The 13001-nt window shown below is 44.6% G+C and overlaps 1 protein-coding gene across 4 annotated transcripts in view; it reads right to left on the minus strand.

The window, feature by feature from the left end:
* VIT (vitrin) overlaps window positions 1–13001 on the minus strand; it is a 132027-nt gene that overhangs the window by 6791 nt on the left and 112235 nt on the right. For all 4 annotated transcript variants that reach the window (XM_057558271.1, XM_007191414.3, XM_007191413.2 and 1 more), the window contains 3 exons: window positions 12711–12814; window positions 8485–8711; window positions 2011–2524 (listed from right to left, as the gene is read on the minus strand). In XM_057558271.1, the coding sequence (XP_057414254.1) occupies window positions 2011–2524; window positions 8485–8711; window positions 12711–12814 (845 nt within the window). The remainder of the gene's footprint in view (window positions 1–2010; window positions 2525–8484; window positions 8712–12710; window positions 12815–13001) is intronic.

Here is a 13001-nt window from a genome sequence, read left to right on the forward strand (position 1 = left end):
TTGGTTCCCAGACCAGGGATCCAACCCATGCCCCCTGCAGTAGAATCTCGGAGTGCAAACCACTGGACTGTCAGGGAATTCCCTAAGCCGTTCTTCTATTGTGGCTTGCTGAGCTGAAGTTAAGTTGCCAGTTCCTTCTCTTACCTCTCCAGTGTCTTTTCTCTGAACACTGTCCACATTGGGAAAAGCCAGTGTTGGGCTTTAGACCCCTGCCAGGTGGCTGCAGGAACAGCTTGGCTGCAGAATGGGGCTTAGACTGACTAAGCCCTCGTTTCTGCTCAAAGATGGAAGGACTGCCCCCCAATAAAGACAGCATAAGCAGTACTAGAGATTTCTACTGGTAACCCAGCCTCGGCTTGGACACTCCCACAGTGCTCATTGCTTCCATGTCACTTGCATCTATTAGTCCTTGTTCTTTTTTTTTTAAACCTTTTATATTTTGGTACTTTTTTTTTTTTTTTTAAAAGATTGATTGATTGATTGATTGCTATGTTGGGTCTTCGTTTCTGTGTGAGGGCTTCCTCTAGTTGCGGCGAGCGGGGGCCACTCTTCATCGTGGTGCGCGGGCCTCTCACTATCGTGGCCTCTCTTGGTGCGGAGCACAGGCTCCAGACGCGCAGGCTCAGTAGTTGTGGCTCACGGGCCTAGTCGCTCACGGCATGTGGGATCTTCCCAGACCAGGGCTCGAACCCGTGTCCCCTGCATTGGCAGGCGGATTCTCAACCACTGCGCCACCAGGGAAGCCCGGTCCTTGTTCTTTAAAGCTGCCCAGAACATAACAGCCCTGATAGTGCCCAGGACATCTCCCTCGGTCTTCACTTCTCCTGACAAGTAGGCCAAGGCTACCCTCTGGGTGAGGTGCAAAGGAGGGGCATCTAGGAAAATGAGTGAGTGGAGCTGAATATGAGTGGGACCAGACTTTTGGAAAAAGCAGGAGAGCCCTGTGCTTGTCGAGAGCTGCCCCACCTGCCTCCTCCCACTCACTTTGGAACTTTGGGCAGGTTGCTTCTGAGCCGTAAACCATCTTCCCTCTGCTGACACGAGCCCAGGGAGCCCTGTGAAGGCTGGCATGAGGCCACCTGCCATCCCACCATTATGAGTGCTCCCCACAGGGCAAATCACTGGGAAGACCGTCTGAACCTGGTGTCTGGTTACTTTGGTTTCCAGAAGCCAGAACTGCTGGTTCCTAAAGGCTTGTTTATTTTTACACCCCTCCTTGTTTCAAGAAGGATTAAAAGCAGCTTTAAAGAATATGGAAAATCTTGCATCTGAACCCAAGTTTAATGTAGGCAGACACTCAGTTTACTTCTCTTATCATTACTATTATTACTATCACTTGGGGTTTTCTCCAGGTTGTTTGTATTTTCCTGGTATTTTATAGCACTTTCAAAACTGATTATACATAGATTCTGTCAAAAATCATTAAATATGACCGATTTTCTAAATATTTACAAAAATATTTTGCTCACTTTTAATGGTCGTAAACTTTCTGTTGCCCTCTTCCAAATTTTCATACGGAAATATCTCTTTAAATATTTTGAATGAAAATTTCTTTGAGGTCTCCCCCAAACCTCCAATATCTGGTTAGCAGTTGCTTACAAAAATAGCACTTTTCTTTTAAAACATCCATTTTCTTCACATTTCTAACACAATTTTGTGGTCTTCAATGGAGATGAAAGCCATGAGTCAAATTCCTCTTCAATGTGTCACATGTTGGGGTGCCCTGCCTCAGTGTGGGACGTTAAGGAGAGGGTTAACATCCGCAGTCACCCACAGGCCTTGTTTTGCCCTGACACTGTGGAAACCACCGTGGTGCCCCCTGCCTGACCCTTCTCTGCTGCCCTGCAGTGTTGAACTGCACCCCTAACACTCTCCCTACAGTTTTGAACAGTTTATTAGGTGATAGGCAAAACCAGTGCATAGAGAGACGTCCCTTCCTTGGCCCAGTGGCCCACCAAGCCCCAGAGGGATGCTCAGCCCCAGATTGGTCAGCAAGACCAGCTCACTCACCCTTGTGATGGGCGACCATGGCCGGTATTCGGACATCGTCATAGGACCTCCCGTCAGTGATGAGGATCATTAATTTCCTCTTGTTGGGCTTGGACTTCTTGAAGAGCTGCTCCAGGGCGTAGTTGATGGCAGCCCCCGTGCTGGTCCCACCACTCCAGTACCCCACTCTCTTGATGGCATTGAGGACGTCAGGCTTGGTGCTGTACATGTGGAACCCAAACTCCAGCCGCTGCTCGTAGGTGTACTGCACGGCCCCGATCCGCGTGTCCGTGTCGGAAATCTCAAACTCTTTGCTGAGGTTGGCCACAAACTGGAGAACCGTGCGGAAGTTGCCCGTCCCTACGCTGCTGGAGCCGTCAATGATGAAGCCAATGTCGGCCGAGTTTAAGCAGGTCTTGCTGCAGGCCAGTCGGTCGGTGTCACAGACCCGCTTCACCAGGGGCTGCACGGTCTTGCGGAGGCTGAACCAGTTCTGCACATTGAGCGAGTAGAAGCCGTTCGTTCTGCACACAGCCTGAAAGACAGGGGGAGGCCACCCGCCAGGTCAGGGGCCTGGCCACGACCCCTCGCCACGACCCCTGACCCCCAGGGCGGGTGAAGGAGCTGGCAGATGCTTGTTTTCTGCACCAGGCCACCTAATGCTCTCTCTCCATCTCGGTTCACCCAGTCAGGTGCTCACCGGGGCAGAGACCCGTCAAGTTATCCCTGGACTCACTCCCACGCCCTCAGCCAGGTCTCTGCTTTTGTGGAGAGCCGTCAGTCAAGCAAATCCACAGGGAGAGGGGAATCACTGGTTTCAGCTTCATATTTATGCCTCTTCAGGCCCCTCTGTTCATTTGTACTGGCAGCCAGCCATGAAGTTGGCATTAGTGGGCATCAACCCAGGAGAGATTAAAGAAAGCTTTTGTTCTGATTGGGAAAACAAAAGGCACACATGAGACATAGCTAAAGAATTGTTTCCAGAGCAGCCCTGCATCCAGCAGGAAGGGGGTTCCACACGTGTCAGACACCACGCTAGATGTTCTTAGATTATCTCACTAACCCCCCACCTTAACCCTACAGGGTGGAATTATAGCCCCCTTGTCATGAAGGAACAAACTGAGGACCAGCTGTGAAGTGACATCCCTTGAATCCTTGAGGCCGGAACACAAATCTGTCTGCTCGTAGAACCCAAGCTCTGTCCTCTGGACAACCCTGCCTCCAGGCAACTTAATATTTACTTGTGCCCAAGTTTGTTCCAGAAAAAAACTCAAGGCAGCTGCAAATAAACATTGAGCAAGCTGGTCGGTGTGCTCCTTGAAGTGACCGTTTCCCCCTTGCCGCTGCCCCTCTGGGGGGCGGGGTGGGTGTGCGTGGGTCACAGAGAGAATCACAGACCTGATGGCTACGATCGAAGGTGTATAATTAAAACATTATTTTAAGACAAGAAATGACTTTAAAATGTCCTAGGAAATATACTTTAATTGGTTTGTAAAAACCTAATGGGGTTCATAAAACTTTCCATGGCTTAGGTGGCATATGAGATGGGTGTTGAGGCTGAGCTGAGTTGTAGCCAACGGATGGAGAGGAGGGATTCCCCACCAGGCAGCCTGAGTAAGTCACAGCAGGACACCAGGTGGCTGGAGCTAGGAAGATGCGCCGGGAAGCTGGGTTAGGACCACACTCCAGAAGACCTTGGGAATAATAGGGAATAATGAAGGATTTGAAGCAAGGACCCCACAGGACTGGAAAAACTCTTCATAAACATGAGCTTCATTGTGAAATCTAAACTGGAGAGACCCAGGAGGGAGAAATAATAGATGTAAAGTAGTAGCTTGAACTGGGGAGGTGGCGTTGGGCATGGGAAAGAGTGGACAGATGTGAGATACGTGACATGGGAGCTGACAGGGTGTCCTGGGGTGACTCTGGGTGTCTGAGACAGCTGTGGGGCCCGTAATGTACAGTCCAGAGGAGGAAAGAATTTGGGTGGGAAAGATGATGCACTTGGCATTTTGCATGTAACGGTTAAGGTTCTTGGGGACATCGGGTGGAGACTAGTCAATCAGCTGGAAACAAATGGCTATTGAGCTCCAGAGAGACCAGGGAGGGAGACATATGAGTGTGTCATTGCCTGTGAGCGAAGGCTGAAGCTGTGACCCTGGGAGAGGTTCTGGAGGGAGAAAACCTAGTGAGAGCAGAGGAGAGGGCCAAGAACTGAGACCTGGGGAAGTCTACACTTAGGGTACAAGACGGAAAAGAGGAGAGAGCAAATGAAGTAAGAGCCACACAGTGTCCTAGAGGTTAAGGGAGATGAGAATTTCAAGGGCAATGAAGTGCAGGATTCGTGCAGGGAGCTGAGCCTTAGTAGATCTGGAGACGCAGAACACTAAAGCTGGCGGGCATCCCCCCACTCATCCCTCCTATCCTCTTCCTCCCCCCCCCCCCTTTTTTTTTATCATCTTTAATTTCTTTCATCAGTGTCTTATAGTTTTCTGCATACAGATCTTTTGTCTCCTTAGGTAGGTTTATTCCTAGGTATTTTATTCTTTTTGTTGCAATGGTAAATGGGAGTGTTTCCTTAATTTCTCTTTCAGATTTTTCAACATTAGCGTATAGGAATGCAAGAGATTTCTGTGCATTAATTTTGTATCCTGCTACTTTACCAAATACATTGATTAGCTCTAGTAGTTTTCTGGTGGCATTTTTAGGATTCTCTTTGTATAGTATCATGTCATCTGCAAACAGTGACTGTTTTACTTCTTCTTTTCCAATTTGTATTCCTTCTATTTCTTTTTCTTCTCTGATTGCCGTGGCTAGGACTTCCAAAACTATGTTGAATAATAGTGGTGAGAGTGGACGTCCTTGTCTTTTTCCTGATCTTAGAGGAAATGCTTTCAGTTTTTCACCATTGAGAATGATGTTTGCTGTGGATTTGTCGTATATGGCCTTTATTATGTTGAGGTAGGTTCCCTCTATGCCCACTTTCTGGAGAGTTTTTATCATAAATGGGTGTTGAATTTTGTCAAAAGCTTTTTCTGCATCCATTGAGATAATCATATGGGTTTTATTCTTCAATTTGTTAATATGGTGTATCGCATTGATTGATGTGCGTATATTGAAGAATCCTTGCATCCCTGGGATAAATCCCACTTGATCATGGTGTATGATCCTTTTAATGTGTTGTTGGATTCTGTTTGCTAGTATTTTGTTGAGGATTTTTGCATCTATATTCATCAGTGATATTGGTCTGTAATTTTCTTTTTTTGTAGTATCTTTGTCTGGTTTTGGTATCAGGGTGATGGTGGCCTCATAGAATGAGTTTGGGAGTGTTCCTTCCTCTGCAATTTTTTGGAAGAGTTTGAGAAGGATGGGTGTTAGCTCTTCTCTAAATGTTTGATAGAATTCACCTGTGAAGCCATCTGGTCCTGGACCTTTGTTTGTTTGAAGATTTTTAATCACAGTTTCAATTTCATTACTTGTGATTGGTCTGTTCATATTTTCTATTTCTTCCTGGTTCAGTCTTGGATGGTTGTGCTTTTCTAAGAATTTGTCCATTTCTTCCAGGTTGTCCATTTTATTGGCATAGAGTTGCTTGTAGTAGTCTCTTAGGATGCTTGGTATTTCTGCGGTGTCTGTTGTAACTTCTCCTTTTTCATTTCTAATTTTATTGATTTGAATCCTCTCCCTCTTTTTCTTGATGAGTCTGGCTAATGGTTTATCAATTTTATCTTCTAAAGAACCAACTTTTAATTTTACTGATCTTTGCTATTGTTTTCTTTGTTTCTATTTCATTTATTTCTGCTCTGATCTTTATGATTTCTTTCCTTCTGCTAACTTTGGGTTTTGTTTGTTCTTCTTTCTCTAGTTCCTTTAGGTGTAATGTTAGATTGTTTATTTGAGATTTTTTTTGTTTCTTGAGGTGAGATTGAATTGCTCTAAACTTCCCTCTTAGAACTGCTTTTGCTGCGTCCCATAGGTTTTGGGTCGTCGTGTTTTCATTGTCATTCGTCTCCAGGTATTTTTTGATTTCCTCTTTGATTTCTTCAGTGATCTCTTGGTTATTTAGTAACGTATTGTTTAGCCTCCATGTGTTTATGTGTTTTACGTTTTTTTCCCTGTAATTCATTTCTAATCTCATAGCGTTGTGGTCAGAAAAGATGCTTGATATGATTTCAATTTTCTTAAATTTACTGAGGCTTGATTTGTGACCCAAGATGTGATCTATCCTGGAGAATGTTCCGTGCGCACTTGAGAACAAAGTGTAATCTGCTGTTTTTGGATGGAATGTCCTATAAATATCAATTAAATCTATCTGGTCTCTTGTGTCATTTAAAGATTCTGTTTCCTTATTTATTTTCATTTTGGATGATCTGTCCATTGGTGTAAGTGAGGTGTTAATATCCCCCACTATTACTGTGTTACTGTTGATTTCCTCTTTTATAGCTGTTAGCAGTTGCCTTATGTATTGAGGTGCTCCTATGTTGGGTGCATATATATTTATAATTGTTATATCTTCTTCTTGGATTGATCCCTTGATCATTATGTAGTGTCCTGCCTTGTCTCTTGTAACATTCTGTATTTTAAAGTCTATTTTATCTGATATGAGCATTGCTACTCCAGCTTTCTTTTAATTTCCTTTCGCATGGGATATCTTTTTCCATCCCCTCACTTTCAGTCTGTATGTGTCCCTAGGTCTGAAGTGGGTCTCTTGTAGACAGCATATAGATGGGTCTTGTTTTTGTATCCATTCAGCCAGCCTGTGTCTTTTGGTTGGAGCCTTTAATCCATTCACGTTTAAGGTAATTATCGATATGTATGTTCCTATGACCACTTTCTGAATTGTTTTGGGTTTGTTTTGGTAGGTCCTTTTCTTCTCTTGTGTTTCCCACTTAGAGAAGTTCCTTTAGCATTTGTTGAGGAGCTGGTCTGGTGGTGCTGAATTCTCTTAGCTTTTGCTTGTCTGTAAAGCTTTTGATTTCTCCATCGAATCTGAATGAGATACTTGCTGGATAGAGTATTCTTGGTTGTAGGTTCTTCCCTTTCATCACTTTAAGTATATCATGCCACTCCCTTCTGGCTTGTAGAGTTTCTGCTGAGAAATCAGCTGTTAACCTTATGGGAGTTCCCTTGTATGTTATTTGTCATTTTTCCCTTGCTGCTTTCAATAATTTTTCTTTGTCTTTAATTTTTGCCAATTTGATTACTATGTGTCTTGGCGTGTTTCTCCTTGGGTTTATCCTGTATGGGTCTCGCTGTGCTTCCTGGACTTGGGTGGCTATTTCCTTTCCCATGTTAGGGAAGTTTTTGACTATAATCTCTTCGAATATTTTCTCTGGTCCTTTCTCTCTCTCTTCTCCTTCTGGGACCCCTATAATGCGAATGTTGTTGTGTTTAATGTTGTCCCAGAGGTCTCTTAGGCTGTCTTCATTTCTTTTCATTCTTTTTCCTTTATTCTGTTCCGCAGCAGTGAATTCCACCATTCTGTCTTCCAGGTCACTTATCCATTCTTCTGTCTCAGTTATTCTGCTATTGATTCCTTCCAGTGTAGTTTACATTTCAGTTATTGTAGTGTTCATCTCTGTTTGTTTGTTCCTTAATTCTTCTAGGTCTCTGTTAAACATTTTTTGCATCTTCTTGATCTTTGCTTCCATTCTTTTTCTGAGGTCCTGGATCATCTTCACTATCATTATTCTGAATTCTTTTTCTGGAAGGTTGCCTATCTCCACTTCATTTAGTTGTTTTTCTGGGGTTTTATCTTGTTCCTTCATCTGGTACATAGCCCTCTGCCTTTTCATCTTGTCTATCTTTCTGTGAATGTGGTTTTTGTTCCACAGGCTGCAGGATTGTAGTTCTTCTTGTTTCTGCTGTCTTCCCTCTCTCTTCCTTTCCTTTTTAAACCTGGGGTCCTGTCTTTGGAGGAAGGTTTATGTGGGGTCCCACTGTACAAAATATACAAAAAATGGGCTGTTCTGGGTGGGGGGGGGGTGTAAGGGCCTGGATCCCCATCTGTTCTGCTCCCATCTCCTGCCAGGCATTTCCACAGAACTGAGGGGCAGCTGAGTTTGAAATCCTGATCTTCCTGACTTGATTCAATACCTTTTTCTTGTTTATCAGATTAGTTAATTTGCAGTGCATATGTGCCTGTGTGCATGCTTGTGTGAAGGCTTGCTGGGCTGCCCAGTTGAGGTCCCCTGGGGCTATAGGAGGAGCTCAGGGGAGCCTCTACTGTGAGACCTTGGGGACCCTGCTCCTCCCAAGGTGCTGATGCTGGGCCTCAGTTCATCAGGTGCATGGTGGTGATCGGGGGACAGGGGGTTGCTTTGAGAGGATAACTCCAGGTTCCAGACTTACTAGTCTCTCATTGGAGGCCCTCCTGCCTAGAAGTGAGCTTAACACCCATTTGAAGGAAAAAGAGACACAGCCTGGATGTGTCTCTGTTACAGCTTTGCAAAGTGCAGGGAATTCTGATGTTGGGTGGGTCTCCCACTTACATACCTTGTTTGCAAAGTTGGGCTCTAGCACGTACTGCTTCTCATTTTCAGAGGCACCTTCCATGGTGATGAAGAAAATGTTGATTCCTGACTCTCTTGCAAACCTTGATGCCTCCTCCACCTTGTCCGTGGGCCAGCCGTCCACCATCACCACGGCCACGTTGGGAGCACCGCCTCTGTTTCCATTAGATTTGGAAAAGAATTTCTGAGTCACAAAGGAGATGGCCCGGCCTGGAAGAAAAAGAAAACTTGTGCTTGGAGTGATCATGGAACTGATCATAGCAGCATAAAGAGATGCAGAAAAATACTCATTCCCTCCCTTGTTGGCTTGTTTTCTTTTTTAATCACATTAACTAGTTTTAGGTGTACAGTTCAGTGGTATTAAATGCACTCACAATATTGTGGAACCATCAACACTAGCCGTTTCCCTCCCATTTCATTTTAAGCCTTTAACTTCTAATTCTCTTTTTTTTTTTTTTTTAAGTTTTACACCATTTGCGGCAACCTGGATGGACCTAGAGATTATCATACGAAGTGAGGTAAGTTAGACAAAGACAAATATTATATGATATCACACGTGGAATCTAAAAAATAATACAAATGAATCTATATACAAAACAGAAACAGATCAGACATAGAAAACAAACTTATGGTTACCAAAGAGGAGAGGGAATGGGGGGAGGGATAAATTAAGAGTATGGGATTAACAGATGCTAACTATTATTCATAAAATAGATAACAAGGATTTACTGTAAAACACAGGGAACAATATTCAATATCTTGTAATAAGATAATGGAAAGTAATCTGAAAAAATATATAACTGAATCACTTTGCTGTACACCTGAAACTAACTTAATATTGTAAATCAACTGTACTTCAATATTAAAAATTAAATTCAAAAAATAATAGAAGTTTTAAAGACCAGCAAGCAGGTGAGAAAAACTTTCATAGGAACAAAAGTGTCCGTTCTTTGCCTGGGTGCTGGAGCCAACCTCACTAAGCCCCTGCGCCATTTCCCAGAGTGTGGGGTTGGGGGAGCTGAAGTGACAGGAGCCTCTCCTTGGGCTGCGGCGACTTGGGGTGAGCCCGGTGCTCCAGCAGCCGCTGGGTGAGGAAGGCTATATTCTGGGTTCAGTGGAATCTTGTGCCCAGTTCCAGCAGGGGCACAGGTCTGGCTGGCTCGGGATGCGCTGAACCCACTAAGAACTAAGAGAAGTGTTCTAGCCTGGCTATGCCGCCTACCGGCCATGTGGGCCTGGGCAGGTCACTTGGGGCCTCTGGGTCTTGGTTTCCATGACGACAACCTGCCTCAGCTGAGAGCAAAAGTTGAGAGGGTTAGCACAGCCTCCCAGCATGGCTTTCTCAAGCATATACTTCACACTGTCTAGGGTCTCATGAAATTTTTTGGAATCAAGGAGGGTGATCAACTGTCCCAGTTTTCCAGGACTTTCCCAGTTTTAGCACTGGAAGCCCCATATGCCCCTGGGCAAACTGGGATGACTGGTCACCCTAGAGTCAGCATAGCTGCATATAGTAAGGTAGGGCTCTTAAGCTGGGCTCTGTGAACCCCTGGGGCACTGGGGGTGAGTACCCACAAATCCCCTGAATTTATACACAGTATTTTGTGTATATAAGTATTTACTGGGGTACAAGGGTCATAGCTTTCAAAGGGGTCCTCAATCAAAATAAAAGTTAAGAGCTACCTTCTTAAGACATTAGGGTTAATGACATTACACTCAATGCTTCTTTGGTTTTGGCCAGCATCCTGGCTCCACTGGCTAGTATAATCTTACCTGTCAAATGAAAGGATCAAATGGTTACATACTCAGTTGCTGGAGAAATGTCTCGGAGAACCCACGTGAGCTGGCTGCATAGAACACAGTCGCTAAGGGAAACATTGGCTGCTGAGAACTGCTTTCACAGCCAGGGCTGATTTCCCTCAAGGCCCAAGGCACCCAGCAGTACCCCCCCACCCCCCGCCCCCGCCGCAGTTTAATGTTAACTGCCTGTAGACAGAGCACAGGGAGCCATCAGAAGATCACCTTGACCTCACCAATCTTAAATTTGGAGGTCATGGTCAATTTGTGCTCAATACATATTCCATCCACCTTCCAGCATGTCTTGAAAGCAGAGGCTGGAAATCTGAACACTACATTGTTGAGACTTCCTTGCAGCTAGTTCTGGATTTGTTTTAGTTTCATGAAATGATGCATACACATGAGATTTGATTCTGCTATTTCTGCTGACAAGTCTGTAGAGTGTTTGACTTCTCCAGGGAAGTGTTAGCAGAGGCGCCTATGTTTGGGTCACCAGCTTCCTTGGTGTTGAGAATGTAGGGTGCAGAGCATTCACTCTGTGGCTGTGAATGGAGCAGGCAAGGCATGGTTTTGGAGCTGGCAGCTATAGCAGAAACTTCCTGATCATGGTGGCTTCCTGGTTGAAGCAGATTCCTAAAGAGGCTGTGGTGGCAGAATTGAGAAAGCAATTTCCTGATCTTGGAAGAGGTACAGCTCCTTGGAAGTCCTGGTTCTGCAGGAAGCCTTTGGAAGCCATCTCCAAAAGCTCAGCCTAGAGTCCATTTCTTCAGTAATTCTCAAAACCATTTAATACCCTGAAATAAATCTCTTTCTGCTTAAACCAGCTGGAATGGGTTCAGTTCTCTAAACCCAAACCCAGATCAATACAGGGCAGAGATAGAACATGTTACCCACTGAAAGAAGGTATGCTGATTTTATTAATCCCATCAAAGAAACAGAATGTCTTCTGAAGTTTTAAAGTTTTTATTTTTTAAACAATTCTTTTTAAAAGTTTTAAATTTTATTTATTTTTGGCTGCGTTGGGTCTTCGTTGCTGCACGTGGGCTTTCTCTAGTTGCGGCGAGTGGGGGTTACTCATTGCAGTGCGCCGGCTTCTCATTGCAGTGGCTTCTCTTGTTGCGGAGCATGGGCTCTAGGCGCGTGGGCTTCAGTAGTTGTAGCACACAGGCTCAGCAGTTGTGGCTCGAGGGCTCTAGAACGCAGGCTCAGTAGTTGTGGTGCACAGGCTCAGTTGCTCCGCGGCATGTGGGATCTTCCCGGAACAGGGCTTGAACCCGTGTCCCCTGCATTGGCAGGCAGATTCTTAACCACTGCGCCACCAGGGAAGCCCCTGAAGTTTTAAAGTTTTACTCCATGATACATTACTGGAATTTCACTGATCTAAGTATTAAATTGAAAACAAATCAGACATCAATTCTATCATGTTCCTGATGAGGTACTACTGATTTGGTGTCTTGGATAGCAGTGACTTGGCCAGTGTGTATTTAGACTTGTTCAGAGATCAAAGGCTCTTCATTTGCCAGATACTAATATACTGGTCTACAGAGACAAACACTGAGGTGGAGAGGGAAGTAATTAATCAGGTTTACTGTAATTTTGAAGAAGATCCTTCAAAGATAGTTCTATTCCCTGTGCGTACTCTATGTCAAGCAACTGTGGTTCACTTCTCCATTTCCCTGGATTGCGATGGTACAGACAGGTTCCCCAAGAAGTGGACAGCCTTCCCAGTGTACCCAAAACCAGACTACCATTTATAAATTAGTACACTGGCATGGGCTCATTGGTGGCCTTTGAGCTTGGTTAGTGTGAAACTGTTTCCTAATGCCTGGTCACCTCTGGGGAACTGATAAAACGGAGTTTCTGGATCTGCCCCATTGAGGACTAGATTTTGACCTTGGAATTCTGGTACCCCACTGCCACCCCACCCCATCACCACCACCAAGGATCAGATAGAGATTCAGCCTGAAACAAAGACCATGTCTCTTTTTGCACAGTTATTACTATAACAGGAGCTGATTAGAAAAAGACTCCCAAGGGGCACTGTGGAGCTTCCTGAAGGGAACTGGTTACAAATTTTACTTATTTTTATAAAAAAAAAAGTTTTTACAAAATATAATGAAAAATAGTTGATGACTCGGAGAACAGTCGGGATAGTCATGACTGCAGTTCTACTTGTCCTGAAGGAAGCTGCCATACTGAGGAACCAGGCGTGCTAGAACTCTCCAGCATGTGTGTGGTAATGATTTTTGCCCCCTGAATCCATGATAATACTTGAGGGAAGATACAGATATTATGTGAGTCATTTCTTGATGGATTATTTTGATTCTTTCCTTTTTCTATCTAGCATGTTAGCAGACGACCACACAGAAAGAGAACCATGGTACCAAGAAGATCGGCATCCGGATCACATACCTACATTAGAAAGCCCTCCTCTCTGGGTAATTTTCTCTATGGCTGTCTTCAGATCCCGGGAATTCATGTGAGTCTTGAGATTAAACTGGGTAACAGGGTTGTCTCTGAAGATTCAGAACAAGAAATAAAAATTAGCTGGTTAGTTATTACACTTTGCGGAAAGCAGAAATCAGAGCTGATTGTTTTAGATATGAACAGAATGGAAGCTGCTTCAAAGCCTTAAGCTGGTGTTTATAAAATGCCCCACTGTGGACAGAAGTAATGGGAGGACTGGGTCCTCCGCAGTGTGTG

The sequence above is a fragment of the Balaenoptera acutorostrata genome, chromosome 12 (genome assembly GCF_949987535.1).
Source record: "Balaenoptera acutorostrata chromosome 12, mBalAcu1.1, whole genome shotgun sequence".
Taxonomy (NCBI): Eukaryota; Metazoa; Chordata; class Mammalia; order Artiodactyla; family Balaenopteridae; genus Balaenoptera; species Balaenoptera acutorostrata.